The 20,090-nt window shown below is 38.6% G+C and overlaps 1 protein-coding gene across 1 annotated transcript; it reads right to left on the bottom strand.

Annotated features, from left to right (window-relative positions):
* Positions 1-6,851: 6,851 nt before the first annotated feature.
* heyl (hes related family bHLH transcription factor with YRPW motif like) lies at positions 6,852-14,781 on the bottom strand. Its single transcript, XM_026930032.3, has 5 exons — positions 14,284-14,781; positions 11,361-11,427; positions 11,143-11,226; positions 9,879-9,960; positions 6,852-9,774 (listed from the first exon to the last, which is right to left on the bottom strand). Exons 1-5 carry the CDS (start codon positions 14,361-14,363, stop codon positions 9,104-9,106), a joined length of 984 nt encoding a protein of 327 aa, XP_026785833.1. The 5' UTR covers positions 14,364-14,781; the 3' UTR covers positions 6,852-9,103.
* Positions 14,782-20,090: the final 5,309 nt, after the last annotated feature.

The following is a 20,090-nucleotide window of genomic DNA, read 5'->3' on the forward strand; positions in this document are numbered from 1 at the left end:
GACTAAAGCACTCCCCCTACTGCACTCAGCATGTACATACACCATATCTGAACAAATAAGAGGCACTAGGGTACATACAGATGAGTGAGGCAGCCTTCTGCTATTACTCACCAAAGTTTCAGAACTTATTAACAGGGGTAGAAAATATTTGAGTAATTGTACTTAACTATATTTAAGTTTTTTTGGCATATTTTTACTTTACTTGAATATTATTGAGTTTGAGATATCATACTAACAAGAATCTCACTCGACTGTGTACGGACAGAGAGATGGATGGACCAATAGCAAAAATTGTACATAATCAGTAAATGGGCCTTGAGTTCCTGAATATGAATGTGTAAGTAGCATATCTATATGACAAACAGGGAGAAAGCTACTGAAGAAAAACTACTTCAGATATTTGGCCTTGCTGTGACCTTGATCCTGGGTGTGTAGTTCATCTGCTAGTTACATTGATAATTCCATATAAATCCTACAATATTCAACTTGTAGTTAGTTATGTGTTGAAATATTGTGCTGAGAATCTCTGACGTAATTCCTCCAACACTTAGTGGCATAGGCATAAAGGTAGAGAGACCTCACTGGTCATGTGATTGTGTTGTTTCATGGAGAGCTTGTCTCCATTACCAAAATGGGAATTGGCTGTATGTGAAACTCTTTGGTCTGCATTTCTGCTGTCTTGCATTTCTGTCAGCAGAATGCTATAAAGTTGTGCAGCATCTGGCTGCACCAACCATTGTGAAAAGGGAAACAAAATTTCTTTTCACAGACAGTAAAGTAAATTGTGACACAAACTGTGTTGTAGTAGTCTCACACTTGCCTGGTTACTGTTGTCAGTTTGTGTTGCCTGAATGAAAGTGTTGTCTGACTGACAATGACAGTGACTTTCAATGATATCTGAAACTTGAAAGGTAACCAAGCCATAACAACTAAGTACACATGTAGATTTGATTCTCTAGCTGTTATCAGTGTTAAAGTAACATTAATAACAACAGTCTGTCGCATGGGTGTCACACTGTTTTGAAACATTCACGTCATGACTAATAGCCTAATCTTTACCAGTGTACTCACTAGATAGACCTTAGTCTTTGTATTCATTAATGAATGTATCATTGTACCAATGGCTCAATGTGAATTTATACAGTGAAATTACCATTTAACACTAATATACTTATTGGAAATAAGTAACTACATTCCATTCCAGGGCTCCACTGACCATCAAACAAGGATCACTGAGAGCATTAGACATCCATCTTAGAAGGATTGAAATAGCAGTTTTGTCACATCATTTATCCAACCATGACCTGACCAACGAGGGTGACCACAAGTCCATGTAATACTTAACATATTGAATTTTGTTTTTTATTTTCTAAGTTCTAAAATTGAACATGAACATGTTTTTCTGTTTTCTTTTAACACTAAAATGGAATGACAGGAAAGCTGTTTTCTGATATTCATTTTCTAACTTGTCCTCTCTTTGGTTAGATTCATCCTGATCTGTACGGTTTATTCTGTCATCACTGTGCTCTGTTACGTATATGTAAAAAAACTGTATCACCATGGACATCTTTTCTCAGAGTGCTTTGATAGTGAGAACAAGTCACCGTGAAGACATGAATTAATCTAATCTATTTTATTTCTTGATCAATTATTTGCAATTTCTGTGTCATTACTGTGTCTATAGTTATAGTTATACTATATATAGTGAAGTCATACTACATATAACAAACTTAATGTGTCAGAGATGTAATAATATCTGAATAATAATTAATAAATTGCAGTGAATAATATCTGCGTAATGTTGTTGTAACTGAGATTCATTGTTTTTCTTGGCTATGATGCATATAATGTAAATAGTGCCTCATAAAACTGTACAGCAATGTTTCTGGTAGCGCTCTTAGTGGTGGGTCATGGAATTGTCAGCTGAGTGGATTACCCTCTTACTGGTTCTCTTAGTGGTGAATAGTAAAATTAGTGACTCAACCATTGTGGCACACTGTGCTGTTCTGTTTCACTGCTGACCAGCTGAGTGGATTATCCTCAGATAAAGTTCCTAGTGGTGAGTCATAACATTCTCCAGGAAAAGTCCACCCACTATTCACAGTTTGGCTCCAGAAAGAAAAAGAGAAGTAATAGTGATAATACAGGACCCATGTTTGTATGGGCAATGTCTGAGCCCTCTAGAAGCTAGAGACAGGCATCAGGTCTGTTTCCATTGTCTCAGTGTTGATCATCTCAGAGAGGAAGATGTTGGAAAGCACAGAATGCTCAGGAATGCCAATGCTGTCTCAGCAAGCTCACCAGGAAGGCTGCTAGCTGTGCTACATATGTTGAAAGGAAATTGAATGTTTGTTATGAACATATTGTGAGTAAGAGTCCTGGGATGAGCACAGGAAAGTCTTTATGATTACAGCAGCAGTTCTTAAGAGGTTCACAAGTTCACAGTATATATATTTGTACCATAAAAACCCACATTACTGTCACATTAAGAGTGTATCACATGAACAACCCAGCATAGTGAAACACAATCGTTTATTCCTCAAAGACTTTATAATGTGGGCTATTTTTTCCTCCAACAATTAATGCATGATGCTGGTTTTGACAGTGAGTCCTGTATAACAAACAGTACCGCTACATGGTGTTCCCTCAAGAAGAGCAATTAAAGTGTTTGTCTGAACATCAAAGAGCAACACATTAGAGTGATTTGAAACGATCCTTTTGAATACATGAAAGGATGCATGTTTTTGGTTTTGGGGTTATTGTTTGTTTGACTATGGTTTTTTTTTTTGGAGTTTATATTTCAAAAGGAGCATGCCTGCACATATAAGATGTCAGTGTGTGTGCATGTGCGTGTGTGTTTGTTCTCAGCTGTGGTGGGACTCTGTGTCTGTAAGGGCTGAAGCGTGGATCCACAAGGCAGCACGGGGCTGGATAAGTGGCATGCTGGATGTGGGCAGGAGAGTGTGTGCTTGTGTGTTTATGTTGCAGTATGTTTAGACTCCCTCTTGTGTGTGTGTGTATGTGTGTGTGTATGAGAATCTCCTCTGGCTTGACATTCTTTTGGCAGCAGCAGATTCAGGGCTGCCACCGCAGCTTCCAGCTTGGGCCACCGCAGTCACACAAGGCCAGCTTTCCCACGGGGAGGGGTGCAGGCCGGAGACTTCAGATGGAGTAATGGCATGGCAGTGAATCACAGAGAAGAACACACAAGGATGCCACGCAGCATCTAGCAATCAAAGATTGTTGCATGAGAACATATTTAAATATCCAATAGGTCATACTTATATACTAATAAATATTAAATCTTAACAAAAGGGAATTTTACCCAATGGTTTTAAGATGCACATAATGGTAGTGAAATAAGCCGTTTATGTCCTCTAAATATCTGTACAACAACGAAGATTCTAACAGTTCACATGTCACATGTGGTCATCCACATGTACAGCAGCATTACAGTGTATAGTGAATTAAGAAACATCTCTAACACAAATCTTTCACAAGCAGAGCTGTCAGGTCTGGATGTGTGATAGAAGAAAGGATAGGATTCAAATTAACTCACATGTCCTTTCATTCAGAGAAACATTTGCCTTCTGGATTTAATATAATATGTTTATTTTGAACATATGCTATGGAGAAAATGCATGTTAGAATCATATACAGATCATATACAGCCACAGACAGGAATTTCTGCAGCTCTCTCCTCAATGTCATGCAAATGGATCATTGTAAGTTGCCCTTCCGTAAAGCCAAAATCAGGCTTTCCTTCCTTTCCTCCTACAAGATCTCTGGTGTTTTCTCTTGTAGCCTCGCTACTTTCTCTGAGATTCACAATTCTTCTCATATCCAAAATGAAAGATGGAAATTTCATAGGGAAAAAACTTTCATTGAGATGGTTGTCCACCCTTTTGAAGTCACACATATATGCAGAAACACCAGTGTTTACACCGAGTTAAACACACCCTTATCTTACTCAGTATAACTCAAACAGGAACACAAAGTAAATACAATTAAACCAATAGTTCAGGGGTTTTTGATTATCAAAAAACATATTAATTTCAAAAACAATTCAGTGCAATAGTTGAAAAATGGAGCTGCAGTGAGTTATTGCTTTTGACTTCGAGTAAAAGAAAAAGTATTAACTCAGAATTTACCCCCTTGAACGTCTCCACACTTAGTTTTACAAACTGGAACTGAAATTGACTTAATTGGGATTATATATCAGAACACAATCCCGACAGTGAAGCATGGTGGTGGTAGTATCGTGTTGAGCGTTACCCTTGGCCTCATGGTAGATGGCATGAGTTGGTAAGACAATTGTGTAGGCACAAGGCAGAATAATGTTAACTGCATCACCAAATACTGAATTCTCAAAGTTTTTTTACTGTCTCAAATAATCCAAAAATAACAGAGTTCAACAATGTTAAAGATGTCCTTGTCAGATTTTTATTCTGATGAAGGTCTGGCAATGAATTTACAATGCATCTATCTCTGCAGGAATGCCAGACAACAGTCTGTTGTTCTGTGGTGAAGATGGATGACCTGCCTCCTCATCAAGGGACCATATTTTCCAATTGTTTAGGACCTTCCAGTTATATGAAAAAAGTAGCATTTTCTATAAATATTATATCTAAATACAAATATAGCTTTATTTTAAACTAATTTGCTCAAATTAGAGTTATATTTTAAATGTACTTTTACATTTTAAATGCTTTCCATTATGAAAAGGCATGACTTACTCCCTCTTATCACTCCCTCTTATTCACTTGTTCACACCTGACACAAATAACCTATTATGAGAGAAATAACCTACAGTGTTACATAACCTGTTCTGTTTAGATTGAAATAAGGGTCTAATTTTCCAATATCAGTTAAAACAAAGTTTCAGCTGCATCTAAGTCAAATAAAGACTATACCTAACTGAGCACACAGGTGCTTATAACAGTCATATACAGTATTTAAGATCCAGGAGTAGAGTACAGTCATGAAGTTCAGTCATTTCTGGGAGGTGACATTTTAATAATCAGGTGACGTGTGGAATCTCAGGTTTATAGTTATGATTCAGTTTTCTAAATTTGGAGGTGTCAGATTTGTATTTTGTATTTGGCAACTGTAAAATAACTGTATAGTTTGTGTGGAAAGTAGAATCAGGAGTACTTACTGAGATAGACAGTCTGGATCCACCTGTTGGCAATGATGGAACCAGCACTAATTCTCTCAAATTGGAGTTACATTTAAAATGCCCTTTTATCACAATGTACTTTTTATCACCCCTTAATCACTCCCTCTTATTCACTTATTCCCCTTTGTAGGCTAACCTGCCAGGGCCTCAACAGGTCACTTGTTGAGGCATCAGAACCCCTGAACATCCTAGCCTTCACAGAGTTTCCACAGTCTGCAGTTCCTTGACAAAAAAATAAAAACAAACAAACAAACAAACAAACATACATGTACAGCCATTCCAAAATACTTACATAGTTCAAGTACTTACATGTACTTTCTTTACATGTCTCTAATGGATTTAAACCTTAACAAGTAAGTCAATCAATCAATCAGGGGGGCATGATGGCTTAGTGGTTAGCACTGTTGCCTCGCACCTGATGGGTTGGGGTTTAAATCCCTCCTCCGCCCTGTGTGCATGGAGTTCTCCCTGTGCTTCGGGAGTGTCCTCCGGGTACTCCAATTTCCTCCCCTAGTCTGAAGACATGTATTGTAGGCTGATTGGCATTTCCAAATTGTCCGTAGCATGTGAATGGGTGTGTGAGTGTGTGTGATTGTGCCCTGTGATGGGTTGGCACCCCATCCAGGGTGTTACCTGGTAGGCTCCAGGCTCCCCTGCGACCCTGTGTAGTATCGAAAATTAATTGAAATAAATAAATAAATAAATGAATGAATAGGGTGAGTTCCAGCGTAGTGGAACATCAAGTAAACTGGGACAGTTAAACTTAGCAGCATTAATTGTTTGGCCTGAAAAGTGAATGTCAAAATGTATGTTAGTCCTTTCAGTCGAACTAATTGATAGAAATAACAGGATATAATTCATGTGACATCATATAATTGGGCATGCTCAGCATCAAACAAGAAGCTGACCTCAAAAATGCGGGAGGAAAAATGACATGCTTTTCCTAGATTTTTTTTCATCAGCTTATAAAATCGTCATGGCTAATATATTACACATGTTTATGATGCATATGTACAAAATAAGCAAGATGTTAGTTCAAATAATGAACAGCTGTTTATAATTTAATAGGTTTTTCGAGATGCATGTGTGACATTTAACTCAGATTCTTCTCCTCCAGACCGTCAGAGGGCACCCTCCCCTGAAGTCCGATTCAATTCCTCTGTTGTACTTCCAGGTGAAATGCTATAAAAAGCGTGTGGACGTGAAGTTCCTCACGACGTCTTACAGTTTGTCTGCCAAATCTAGTGAGTTCTGAGCCGTATAGTCTTGGATCGATTCTCTGTGCTCTGTTGCTGTTGTTGTTTGTGTTTTTATTATTATTATTATTATTATTATTATTATTACTATTATTATTATTATTTTAACCCTGCCCTGACACATGACTCTCTTTTTTGGATTCTGTCTTTGATATATTCATTGTTACTGGTCATTTTTCTGGTAAAGTTTCTCCGGCCGTTTTGACTTTTTTGGCACAGTAAACCTCATGCACATGGATCCTTACTCTGTCTCTGATCCTTCTGTTACAGCACAGCTCAGCAAGAATGGCTGCACAAACCACTTCACAACTAGAGTTAAATGATGCATTGATGGGTTTTATGTGCATTCAGTGGTGTTTATATAAAGCATCTTAATAGGGGAGTAACACAATGCCACTTCACTGAAAAAAAGTGATTCAGCAAAAATAAGTCTGAATTTTACGCAAAGTTAATGATTACAATTACTGTTCGGTAAGTTCTGTACTAAATTTGGTCATGTAAGGAGTACTGTTTGTTGATAAAAACCCATAGATACACATTTTACTACACTTACTGGGGTAAAGTTACAATTATTTCAATACAATTAATAAGTGCTCACAAAACAAGAAAAGTAATGTTTACTTGAACTGATTGGATCCTTGTGCATGATAACCAGAAGATGACCATGAGGTTGCTGCAGTGCTGCACACGAATTAATATGTTTTTTCTATTTCCTTCACATATGTTTAGTAACAAATGTAAAATTAATATAGTCATATAATATTGTAGCAGTGCTGTACTAATGGTGGGGTTGTGGCTTTTGAACTTAATTTGCATATGGATCTGATGAACCTTAAACTGATTTAATATTTAATTTAAACTGATTTACTATACTGCACGATGTTGTCCACCTAGTTCCAGCACTGAGGTACAGACTGTTTTGAGATCTGTCTCCTCTTTGATGGTTGTGTCTTGCCAACAATTCTCTCCTGGACACATGGGCCATCGCCACTTTGAGGTTGACTACTATGACCAGTCTAGAACCTTTTAACCCTCCAACTTGCTCCCAGATATTGCTGGTACTTTGAGAGAGACTACTAGTTCTCTTTTTGGCCTTTTGCTCTGGGCATCATGCATCATCATTCCTGTCCACCAACAATATAGTGTACAGCCTTCCTAGGCTGTCTGTCACACTTGGATCATCTCTGACTCCCAACTTGAGCCTAGATCCACTAGGCCATTATGATGCATTCTGTGTGTTCCAATATCTGCATCTCTGGACTAGGGATGTAAACTAACACAAAAATGATTCACATTGAACAGGTAATGCATTCTACAATATGAATACAGTGTTGAATACAAATACAGATCTGAAGAAAGCTCCAGAATATGTGTGTGCATTGAAATCCAGTAGGATGAAAACAAAAAGTATTTTGTGAGAGTGCAAGGTTTTTACTTTAATGGGGAGGTCAGAGAGTGGCAGAACTGCATGGGAAGGGTTGCCAGATTTCAGCATTAATTCACTGATCTCCAATAACCTCTTTATCCTGGTCACAGCAAAGCGTATCTTTTTTTTCTGACTGTGTATGACTACGTTTATAGAAAGCTTTCTGTAATCATTATTGATAAAGTTAGTAATGTGTCATTAGTAGCTTGGGCTCAAGTACTTGGCACTTTTATACTTTGTCTTTGTGCATGCATAAAGTTTGATGTATAATTTTGAGAGACAGCAAAGACTCATCCAAATTACAGTGTAGAGACTCTTGAGCAATAAGCAGAGGATGTGATATGCGATGCAGCACTGACCAGATGACTCGTGGTGTCAGCCAACCGCCACCACGTTTCACTTCCTCCCTCTACCATTCCCATCATCCTCTCTGAGAGGGCTTGGGAAAGCATAAAGTGGCACATTGATTATATTGCACCCCGAAGGATGGTTTCTGGTGTGCAAGTAATCCAACCCAAAGCCACATCAAGCTCGGAGTAATGCTTAATGCCAGAAACACATTGAACTAATGCTGACATACGCAGTAACTCAACTCCTTCTCCAGCATTTGCTGACTACAAGCTGACTGATGTCATGTAGTTCATTTACATGAACTATTACTTTGCTGCCACCTAATGGTTGGGAATTGGTTGACATGCTTACCCAGAGAAAAAATAATGTAACACACTGATTTGAAAAGGCACTTATGTCTTTATGAAATCTCCTCAAGCAATTTCATGTTAAATGGATAACATAGATGAGAATCTGAGTAAAGATATTTAAATGACTGAGGAAACAAATAAGCAAACGAACAGAGAAATACATCAGTAGAGATGATGGGATTTGTGTTTATATTGTTTTGTGTTTATATTGAGAAAAGCACATTTTTTCACCAGTCCCTTCTCACCAGTCATCCAGAAATCCAGAATATGATACTAAATAATGGAGTTAAAACTTGTCTTTTCATTTAAATAATAACTATAATTGCTTTTTAATGTGGCTGTATCACTATTTGCATTGTTCGATTGCTACTATTTGGGTTCTTTAATTTTTAGGTAACAACACAGGGAGTGTTAAGAGGATACATTCTTAACATTTTGTAATGGCTATAACCAAAATGGATATTACTCGTGATATCATAGCTCTCTTGTCCTAACAAGGTATGAGTTGCATATTTGTGAAAAGTCCACTAAATTAGATGAATCAGAAGGCCCCGATCTCTGTTCCCCAAGTGTGCGCTGACTTGCTGACCCTGATCAGTGGGGCTGGAGACCTCAGAGCAACGAAGGGTCTGAAGGAAACCTGATGATGACCAGCTGATGAAGAGGAGGCGGAAGATGAAGAGGAATTAGAGGAAGGAGAGGAGGAGTTATGAGAACGGGGTGGGACAGAATGCAGAGGTGAGGGAACAGTTGACCTATCTGGGGAAGGCTGTGCCAGTCTATGAGGGTGTGATGAAACAGAGGACATCCTATGCACTGGAGATAATGCAGGGCTCAGTAGTGCCCCCTGGTTTCCCAGCGGTGCTACACACAGGGTTGGCGAGGGGTACGCCAGGAGAGTCGCAGCAGCATGAGGGGCCATGTCTCGGCGGTTGGTAGGAGGAAAGGGGGAAGAGGAGGCTGGGCTAGAGGAGGCACTGAGATGAGGGAAGGAGCCCCAAGGCCAAGGAGGAAAGGCCAGGGTGGCTGGGCTCTGATGCAGAGGGTCAAGCTCACTGGCACATTGACTCAGGTGGGACACCAAGCGGGCACCAATAGGATCTGGAGAATCTGCACCCTCCAGAGAGCTGAGGTACCTCACCACCTCGCCAACACACTCACGAAATCCCAACGTTCTGTAGTCTACTGCCAGTGCACGAGCATCAAAATAACCTTCAAGGTAAAATCATCACATTTCAGTACACAGGTATGATAACACGACTATTTTTTTAGCAAAAAATTAAGAAAATACAGAAAAATATGCTTAATCCACTCACCTTTTGAACCCATGGCATGCAACAGTTTGAGATGATCCACTGTCATTTGAAGAATTTCAGCCTTCTCAAGTTTAGACGAACCCTAACAAGGAAAAGTGAATTAAATCTATTTCCATGCTTTTTACTTTCATGCATTGACTTAAAAATTAAAGGTGCATGCTATAATGTTTAAACATGTTTATCTATAATTAATCATACACATATAATTATCAAATGATTACATAACCCCCCCACCCCCAATTTTCAAGTCGAGTCAAGTCAAGTGGCTTTATTGTCATTTCAACCATATACAGCTAGTACAGTACACAGTGAAATGAAACAACGCTCCTCCAGGACCATGGTGCTGCATAAAACAACACAGAACTACAAGAGACTACACATTACTACATCAAATGCACATGCAAACGTGTGCAAACAGCACAAGACAGTACAATAACTACTAAAACAGGACAATAGGCACAGCAAGAGACAGTGCAGCACGACCAGTACATTCTAGTATGAAAGTGTCAGATATAACAGGCAGTGCAAAAGAATAACAATATAATAAATTTCTGTGAATGTAAACATAACAACTATGACATAGTATTCAGCAGATAAGCTTATACTATATGTATATACAATTTTCCCCCCAGTTTGGTGACTTGCCAATTCCCTTACATCAGTCAGCTCTTCTCTATAGTACAACAGCTACTCAATGGGAAAGGTGAAGGCTAACGTGCTTCCTCTGAAACCATCTTTTCCAGCTGCTGCTCATGCTGCATCACAGCGCAGTGTAACACACTCAGATGAAAGAGCTACCCTCTTCCACATACAAATAGATGAGATGCTGTGTCACCATGATTGACAGGGGAGAGAGCGTATGCTGCCCCACCCACCCAGACAGCACAGCCAGTTTTGCTCCTTTGGCTCCCGGCCACAGACGGTTGTGGCACCACTGGGATTCAAACCTGCGATTTCCTAACAATAGGGTGAATGTTTTTCTGTTGTGGCACTCAGGAGCCATTTTTTTGCTTTTCTGACCCAGAAATGAACTCTGCCTCTGTTCTTAAAAAGTCAGCTAATAAGACATAGATAGTTTTAACAGATATGGTGGGGTCAGTTTGGCTAAGGGGGAAGGTTTGCTAATGGTTTTGTTGCAATAGCAATTCACTTAGCAATCACTTAGGCTGTAAAAAATACAAACTCTTGATATATCCAGCATTATTAACGTTTTAGAGTACTACTTATCAAACTCATGAGTGTGTTGCATTAATGACTCTCATACCTGTTTCTCAAAGGCACTGGGCACGAGTCTCCTCAGCTCTGACAGACTATGGTTGATCCTGTCTCTGCGCCGCTTCTCAATTATCTACAGACAGTGTTTGGATAGAAAAATTAAAAAAATAATGCAACATTCTGCATGTCCTAGATATATCATCATTGATGTCTGATAAATGAGAAAAGGAATAAATGAGAAAAGGAGAGGAAGACTAATAAACTCACCCCTCTTCTCTTCTTGCGGGCTAGGATCTGTGAAGTACTGCCGGGAGACATGGACCCAGTGACAGAGCTGAGACAGCAATACACAGAGAAAAGAAAGCAAGAGAGAGACAGAGAGAGCAAAAGAAAGACAGATTAAAGGCTTTGATGTCATTGCATATTGTTGTCATTATTGTGCTTAATACAATGCAGAAACATAGTTGCACATCATCAAACTCAATCTAATTTAATTCAAAGAACAGCGAGACACGGGAGCGCCTGGCTGATATGCTACGCTTCTTGCATCTAAAAAAAAAACATAATTTTTTTTTGAAGCCATGATGATTACATATCTGTAGGGCACGAGAGAATGGTGGGATTTGCATGCACTTTGTCTTCTTCAATCCTCTGAAGGATCTCTCAGTGTGGATCTGGTTTGCTTCGGCCTGCTAACCCTCTTCCAGAATCATTACACTATTTGTTTGCTTGTGTATTCCTGATGACATAAACATATTTACGCTCATCTAAAGACCATAATTGATCAGAGACACGCTCATTATGTTATGACGTTTGATCTCTAAACTAAAACATAATGTGATGCCAAGGCAGATATTTATGACTTCAGACACACATTTCTTACAGAGCACTAAACGTTTCCATGACTGTACATAATTTGCACATGTCGCTTTAAAGCCTTAAAACATGTACTTATGAAACTTCTTTATGGTGCATTTCAAAGGAAAAATTGAGAACAATTCTTAAATCTGCTTCTGATTTGTCTGAAAAGCTGTGACAGATATAAAAAAAAAAAAATCAAAAGATGACATGACAGTGAAAGAATGAAGCCAGTTAAGGATCAGGGGAGAATGGAAGTCTGTTAATGTTCAAATGTTGCTGGAATTAGGGCCCATAAATGTATATTTATAAGAAAATTTAACCAACTTAAGTTTCTTAAGATCTTCTTTCACACTGTTTACTCTTTTTGACTATTTGACCTGTGATCTTGACCTTCATAACTATCTATAGTCTCCAAAGTGCACTCAGAGTTAACACTGACCTTTGACCGTCAGGGTGTCATTTAGAAACTGAATCTGGATTCTTGTTTATTTGTTTGTTTAATCTGTGTGAATGTTCATTCAATTGCCTGTTTGTAAATTAATTTCCAATAACGGCACATTCCAGAGTGTTTTATTCCTCTTTTACCACAGTAATTTACCAACGATTACACAATACAGAATACGGATGGTCCGTGAAACTAGTTAGTTCCTATTATCATGTTCATGATAACTTCTAAAATCAGTTATTTCTTCAATGGCCTCTCTTTTCTTTCTCCCTGAAAGTCAATAAGAAAAAAAATGCAGTGTGGCAGAAAACCTAAAGGAACAGCTTTACCTCTGACTGTTACATAGAGGAGCCTCCTTCCGTAAATGTTAAATAAACCTTTAGAAAAAATAAATAAAATAATACTTTTAAAAAAGGCTTTTATTGAGAGACTTATTGAAATATGCGAGTGGCCAGCGTACAAGTCCCTTTGAAATAGTTGTTACTAAAGAAACTATTCAAACATGCGCGTTAATATAAACCTGGGATTCGTCTTGAAACTGGCTGTACTGTCAGCGCTGCTGTTATAGGAAATTAATCAACACCTTCTGACCAATCAGAACTGAGAATTCAACAGCACTGCGGTATGAAACCATGTAACTGCTTTTCACTCAATATGATAGTTACAGTCTTCTAGTTCTAAGCCCTCTTTGTGTATTTAACAATGCTGTATAAATCTCTACATGTTTTGTTAGCATAATCTTTTATTACATTAAAAATAATGTGATATTTAATCTGGAGATCCCCAGCAATTCCTGTAGTAATCCAGGAGAGTCAGCAACATTTGCTTTCAAATTCAGAACAATGTCACCATGCAATGTGATTACATGATTGTACAATGACAGTTTAGAAAGCAAATTAAATTACATAATATAATCAACAGCAATTTTTTCCAAGAGATTAATGCACAGTGTTATACAATGCTGGCTGTACACAGGCTGATCAGACTGGAAGAGTACTCAATACAGTGTCTTTCTGGAGAGAACCGGATTCACTAAACATTCCCAGTTAGGCCTAATCGATGCCACGATGGGGAATAACAATTATCTAAGTGAAGTCAGGCTTTAGCCACGCACGGTTTTGTGTCTGAGGCAAATACACATGAGCGCCATATCATCCACTTCGGAAATAAAGACTGCATTTAAATAAAAATAATATTGTACTGGTAGGCTAAAATATAAGATAAAACTTCAAACAAGTTATTAACAGTAATATGTTTAAAAAGTCAGAATCCTATTATTGTTATTATTATTATTATTATTATTATTATTATTATTATTATTATTATAGCATGATACAACACGCTTTTGTGATCTGCTACGGTGAGCAAGCAGAAGCATTTTACAAAAACTCAATGCAAGATGTGTCATTTATTTAATTGGTTATAAAGTAAACCCAAACTTGGCTCGCTCTTTAAGGTGTTCAATATGAAGAAACTGTCTTTGGTAGATTAAAGACTAAATTTAAACTTACTCTACAATGATGAACTGTTGCTAATTCCTTGTTCTGATATAGCTTGACAGTTCCAATTGCTGGCCAAAAAAAAAAAAACACCAGGTACCATTTAAACTCAGATTTCTAAATTCCCAGTTAGTTCTTACTGGAGTTTCTCTAATATATAACTCCAGTTTTCAGGAACCACCACAGTAAATCCAGTCCAGTCCAGTCTATGACAACTATATTTAGGAGAGAAAAAAAATTCGAACTATGTCTTGCATGCATGCATATTCCACCTGAGATAAGTGTGCCTGCTCAGTCCCCTCTACTGGGCAGTGCCCTCTGCAGGACTGAGGAGGAAAGGTGAAGCTCCAGGTGTGTACTTTATATGTGTAAGTTTAGTCCTCACCAGTAACTGTCCTCCTGCCCAACGTCGATCAGCTCATCTGCATCTGAATCTGGAGAGCTGTAATCGTGAGGTCTTTTCATGGCTTAGCAGCTCTTCTCTTCGGACCAGGTGAATTGGTGTAGGGATGAAGAACCAGAACAGCACTTGATCCTTTGGAGGAAAATCTTTAGCAGATCTTCTACCCTCCACAAATAACTGAAAGTAAATCAGACAGCCCGGGGTAGCAGCACGCCTCTCTCTCTCTCTCTCTCTCTCTCTCTCTCTCTGTCTTTCTTTCCCCTCTGTCCTTTTCCCTCTCACCACAATAAAACGTCTATGTTTGGGGACTCTTTATTAGTGTTCTCTTGCTATTTCAGCTTGGTCCTCGTTTGTCTTCTTCTTCAATAGACCCCTATGCTCTGGCACTTGCCAAGTCACATTCCCTTGATCCCTTTTGTACAGAGGCACCAGTCTCTCTCTCTCTCTCTCTCTCTCTCTCTCTCTCTCCAGAGGCAAAGTCAGGCAATTTGGCAGAATTGCCAGTTTGGCTCTTCTTCTCTTTTACCCTCCTCACGCTCTCACCCTCCTTCCCAGCCCTGTTCAGCCCTCCCCCCTCTCTGTTTCCCTGTCTCTGTCATTTTTCCTCCTTTTAATTAGCCTCCTCTGTCTTCCGCCTCATCTTCTGTTTCTCACTCTCAGGCCGTCTCTCTCTCACACACAGTCTTTTTAATTAGTTGCACTGCTTCTCTCTCAAAGGATAATAATACAGTTGTGGGAACAGTGACTTCTAACTGGAGTTTCTCTCTCTCACACACACACACAGTGAGTGTGTGAAAACAGTGTCCTCCCATGCCCTGCCAACAGTTTACTTGGAATTTCAGCGTCCTATGAGGTTCCATTAGTGCAGAAACATTTTGATCATGTTGCCCAATACTTTGTTGGTATGGTTGCGTAAAGTATAGATTGAAAAGCAGCCGCTGTCCTCCTTGGCATTCAGTTGATTCTTAGTGCTGTGTTGTATGCACTATAATTTTACTATGCCATTATACCTAGTGTCTGATTTGCTGACTAAATAAAACAAATCTCTATGAACAACTCCTTAATTGATCATAAATGGCATTCTGCCTGCTCAGTGATTTCACAAGCTGGAGATCTGGGTGCAAAAAAAAAAAAGTTAGGTAATAGCGAAGTTGTAGTATGAAAGTCTTGATTTTTATACCACAGCACTGTTGAATTCTTGATACTGACTTGCCAGAAGGTATTGGTTAATTTTCTATAACAGCAGCTCTGACAATAGTGTCAACTGTAATTCAAAGGATTCACAGGATTATATTAATAAACTCATTCCAATACATTATTGTTTCTATAGTAACAATGGGGGGTCTTGTAGATGTTCCACATAAATAGATTTATAAAATGTGTGTCTGCACTATAGTCAGAAATAAAGCTGTTATTTTTAAATAACAGCTGTAATAAAGAAATAAAGCTGTAAGTTTTCCGACATGGGAAAGATGGGTCCAATGCAAGGTGGCCCAAATGCAACAAACTATATATAAGCATTTAAATTTGGGTCTAAAGGTGGTGCAAAATATAAGTTCTAGTCCATATCAGATGTAATGTATGGTATCCACAAGGCTGACTCATGGTTTTGTTGTGGAGCCAGATTCAGATGAGTTAAAGATAACTTGGATCATCCCTCATTTGGTATCTGGGTATGTATTTGAAAGTCTTTGGTATACATCGAGCACATTCACTATGTCAATAGGATGGTATTGATGGAATTAAATCATTCTTCATTCACTTACAGCATTAGAGTGACAGTAAACAAAGACTGCTCTTGTGCTCACACCACATTTCATTCACACTTGCTGCCATATGGGCTTTGGCTCCTCATCTCTTGTCAGTAGTGGGGATTAAAACCTCTGGCAAATTTCATATGAGATGTCAATACAATTCATATAATTAGCAATTGATATTATTTATATATAGGCTCACAATAATTGTGAAATAACAGAAAGCTAGCAGTGTAAGGCAAAGGAATTTTGCCTGAACAGTAATTAAAAAAAAAACAACTTATGATAGAAATTGCAATACTGCTTTTTTTTGTTTGTTTGTTTTTTTGTTTTTTTTTAACAGAGATCACCAAGGTCACTGATTGGATCCTGAGCTCAGGTTGCTTTCTGTGTGGAGTTTATGTGCATGTTCTTTCCATGTCCATGTGGGTTTCCTCCCAAAAACATACTGGTAGGTGGATTGGTGATGCTAAGTTGCCCCTAGGTGTGAATGTATGTGCACACGGTTCCCTACAATGCCTTCCAGAATGTATTCGGTCCTCACACCCAGTGCTCCCAGGCTCAGCCCCGGATCCACGGATCCACCCTGACCAGGATAACGATGAATGAATGAGTTATACAGAATGAGCACATACACTGAATTAAAAGCAACATTCTGTACATTACTACTCTCATGCATCTGTACAGGCGTCTTTGTATGAGGGTACTTGCAAGTGCGTGCCATTAGGAGTGTGTGGGACGACTCTACTCTCCTCCACGGTCATTAGCTGTGTAAAAGCTGATGCTCCCTGAGACTCCAGCAGCCTCTTTAGTGCTGTCAGAAGGAGATGGTGGATGTCATTAGCAATAAAGCGGAAACACAGAGTTTGACCGTCGCCAGAGGCTTATGGTGTGGTATATGAGTCAAGATGAATGTAAAGAGATCCCCCTTTTTCCTTCATCCCCCAGACTCCATCTCCTTTCATTACCAATCCTTATTTTGCTCAAGTCTGGATCTTATTTCTAGCCCTCTGTCTGAAAACAAGAAGAAAGCAGCAGAGAGATCTATGAAGTCAGGCCTTCACAATGTCTCTGCTGTTATTTTTATCACCACTCCACTTCAAAAGAGTGATTTTCTTCTTTTCATTCTGAGTATTTTTCCTTCACAATGTTTCCTTGGCCTCTTTTGCCTTTGACTCTCGTTCCTCCTCCTTTTCCTTCTGACCTTCATCTTTTTGAGGTGTGCTATGGCATACTTCCTCCTCTGATGAGTAGGGAAAAGCAGCCTGGGAAATGCAAAAGCAAAAGGACAGAACAGATTAAAGCCAATAATAATTTATAAATATCAGTTGTCAAAGGAAAATAGAGGACAAGAGAACAAACAGAGTGCTGGCACTGAGTGGGGGGGAATTTCTGGTGCATTTTCTTGGCCACTTCAGTGCTTTCGGTGTGCCCTTGTTTTTTAACCACAACAAGGGAACTTCTGCAGTTGACATTAACAAGCTCATATTTTCATGACTTTCTCACACACAATAAAGCATACACACATGCACAAAAGCAAATCACATTATGTCCTAAAACACCCCCCACCCCCAACACACACACACACACACACACACACACACACACACGCACACACACATCTAATACATTTCTATTCCTCTCCAAGAGCAAATATTACCCTGACTGGTAATTTAGTTGAATCTGATTTTTGATTCAAACACCTGCCACCAGAACCTGAGTTAGTTTTATATTATATATAGAATTATACAACATGACAGGGCATTCTCTTATAGAAAAAAAATCAATAATGGAGTGGTATGATGTTGCCTGACTAAAAGCAAGTTAATGTTTGTTATCACTTAACTTAAAGTTACAGCTTTACTTCTGACTGTCACAAAGTACTGACACTGGAGACTCCTTCCATAAATCCTAAATACACTTTTAAACAAAACTTCACCATTATAAAAATAACAAGTTTTTAAATCTGTTTCTGTGGAGCGTTCACAACAGAAATCCCTGTGTGAGAGCTGCTGTTATTGAAATTTAATCAACATGTTCTGACCAGAAATCGGCACTGATAATTCAACAGTGCTGTTCAGTATCAGACTGAAACCCACTTGATCAATCTAATGCCTATTGGATTTAGATTAAGAAATGTTGCATGAAAAAAATGCAAAATAGATAAAAGACTAAACGTGTGCTGGAATCAATAAAATAAGAAAAGAGATAAGATGAATAATACACAGAGGCTATGAATGAAATGGAGGAGTAATAAAATTGTTTGATCTTTTGAGATTTTAGGAAATAATAATAATTTTATTTTTGTATTTATTTATATTGACTCTTTAGATCACTTTTAAATCAAACTTTTATCATTTTGGGAATTCCATAACTGTAACACCCCATCCAACAAGCAGACCGCATGTTAATTTATGTCCTTGTAGTAGAATTATAGACATTGTATATCCCTTCAGTATTAGGAACTATAGAGTAAATATAAAGCCAATGCTGTAATAAATGACGTCATTTATTTTACATTCTGCAAATGAAATTTTGTTCTTTGCCACACCATATCTACAACCCTGGACATGCCACTGCCTCGGTTCTTTACTTAATGTGGAAATAACTGTGCATACATCTATTTTATACGCTGTAAAGAATTTCTCTAATTTCTACACCAGGTCAAACCAGTATGATACCTCATATGTGTCTTACAGTTTCATATATCATATATTTTCAAAGGCACAAAGGAAGCTTTGTGAGCAGCATTGTCTCTGTTGGGTTTTTGGTGTTGACTTCTTTTATTTTTTAAACCAGCATTCCAGTTATAAGTCAAACTTATTTTTGGACCTCTGTATGCACATGTTCTAATAGATTTCACTTTTTATTCTTAACTGTTATTACTTTTTTAATTACAATTATTAATCAAAAATAAATAAATAAGAAAGTAACTAAAAATCAAGTTATTAAAACCATCTCATAGAATAAGATGAAATTACGTGATTACTTTAATAAACACTTTTAAAATCAGATTTTGTTTTTTTGCTTGGATTTTTTTTTTTTTGACTCTTTCAAATTTATTTAATATGTAACAAATGGGTTAAATGAAAGAGTTAAAACAACAGTAAAACTGCAAAAACTGCAGCAGTGGTTTTTACAGTAATATATCGTATATAGTACTGTTGAAATGAAGTCTTGCACAAAACACAAGACACAAAAAAGTACAGTACATCTTTATACAAGTCTGTATTTCATTTGACACAAAACGTGTGAGCGCATGATGAGGAGAGACTGCACTGGAATTCCACAGGATCTTATCTCTTCTGTTCTGCCGCTGTTAGTGTTAGTCCTCTAAAGTGCTCCTCTGTCACGTCTTGCCACTCTTCAGGATTTGAGCTTGTGCGTGTGTGCATGTGCGTGTGCGTGTGTTTATTTATGGGCGAGCGTTCCCAGTGTGCATGATGTGTGTCCTGCTTATTTTCCTTCTCATCACATGTTCCTTATATTATGAGTGACAGTGGTATCTGTTATGTATCAAAAGATTTCCTTTCACGACATCAAATGTTTGGCATTATTGATCAGAGAGACAGTGAGCATCTTGGACGGCGCTCACAGCGTGTGAGAGTGTGAGAGAAGTCTGGCTCAGAGAGAGAAAGTCAGCTCTGCTGTTTACCCACCGAGCCACGCTCGCCTCATCCAGACTCCCGAATGATAAATAAGGAGGGAAAAGCCAATGAGAAGAAGCAGAAAGGGCCTTTTGTGGCCCCAGGCGAGGTCTCTTTCAAGCACCGTTCCCACAGTACAGAGCCCTGATCGAAGGCCTGACTGCGGTAACTCTCGCTGGTGCCGCGACACAGACAGGCTGCTCAGGCCTCACCAAGCCACAAGCACTCATTGTCTGTCGCCACAGAAACCAGTGTCTTCATGTCAGACATGTTTTCTGTTTGTTTTCTTTTTTATGTCTTTAATGTGGCCAGGGGAATGTTTCCTCCCCTTTGTCCCCCAATTCCATGCACATTTCTTTCCCTTTTTGCCTTCTCCCCCGAAACGCTG

This window comes from Pangasianodon hypophthalmus, chromosome 23, assembly GCF_027358585.1.
Source record: "Pangasianodon hypophthalmus isolate fPanHyp1 chromosome 23, fPanHyp1.pri, whole genome shotgun sequence".
In the NCBI taxonomy this organism is placed as follows: Eukaryota; Metazoa; Chordata; class Actinopteri; order Siluriformes; family Pangasiidae; genus Pangasianodon; species Pangasianodon hypophthalmus.

Bases quoted from the DNA above. Each gene is read 5' to 3' on its own strand.
- heyl (XM_026930032.3), bottom strand. From the start codon at position 14,363: ATGAAAAGACCTCACGATTACAGCTCTCCAGATTCAGATGCAGATGAG. The intron at 11,428-14,283 runs GTGAGGACTAAA...TTGCTGTCTCAG, and splicing joins GGGCAGGAGGACAGTTACTG to CTCTGTCACTGGGTCCATGT. The intron at 9,961-11,142 runs GTATGAGAGTCA...TTTCCTTGTTAG, and splicing joins CCAGTGCCTTTGAGAAACAG to GGTTCGTCTAAACTTGAGAA.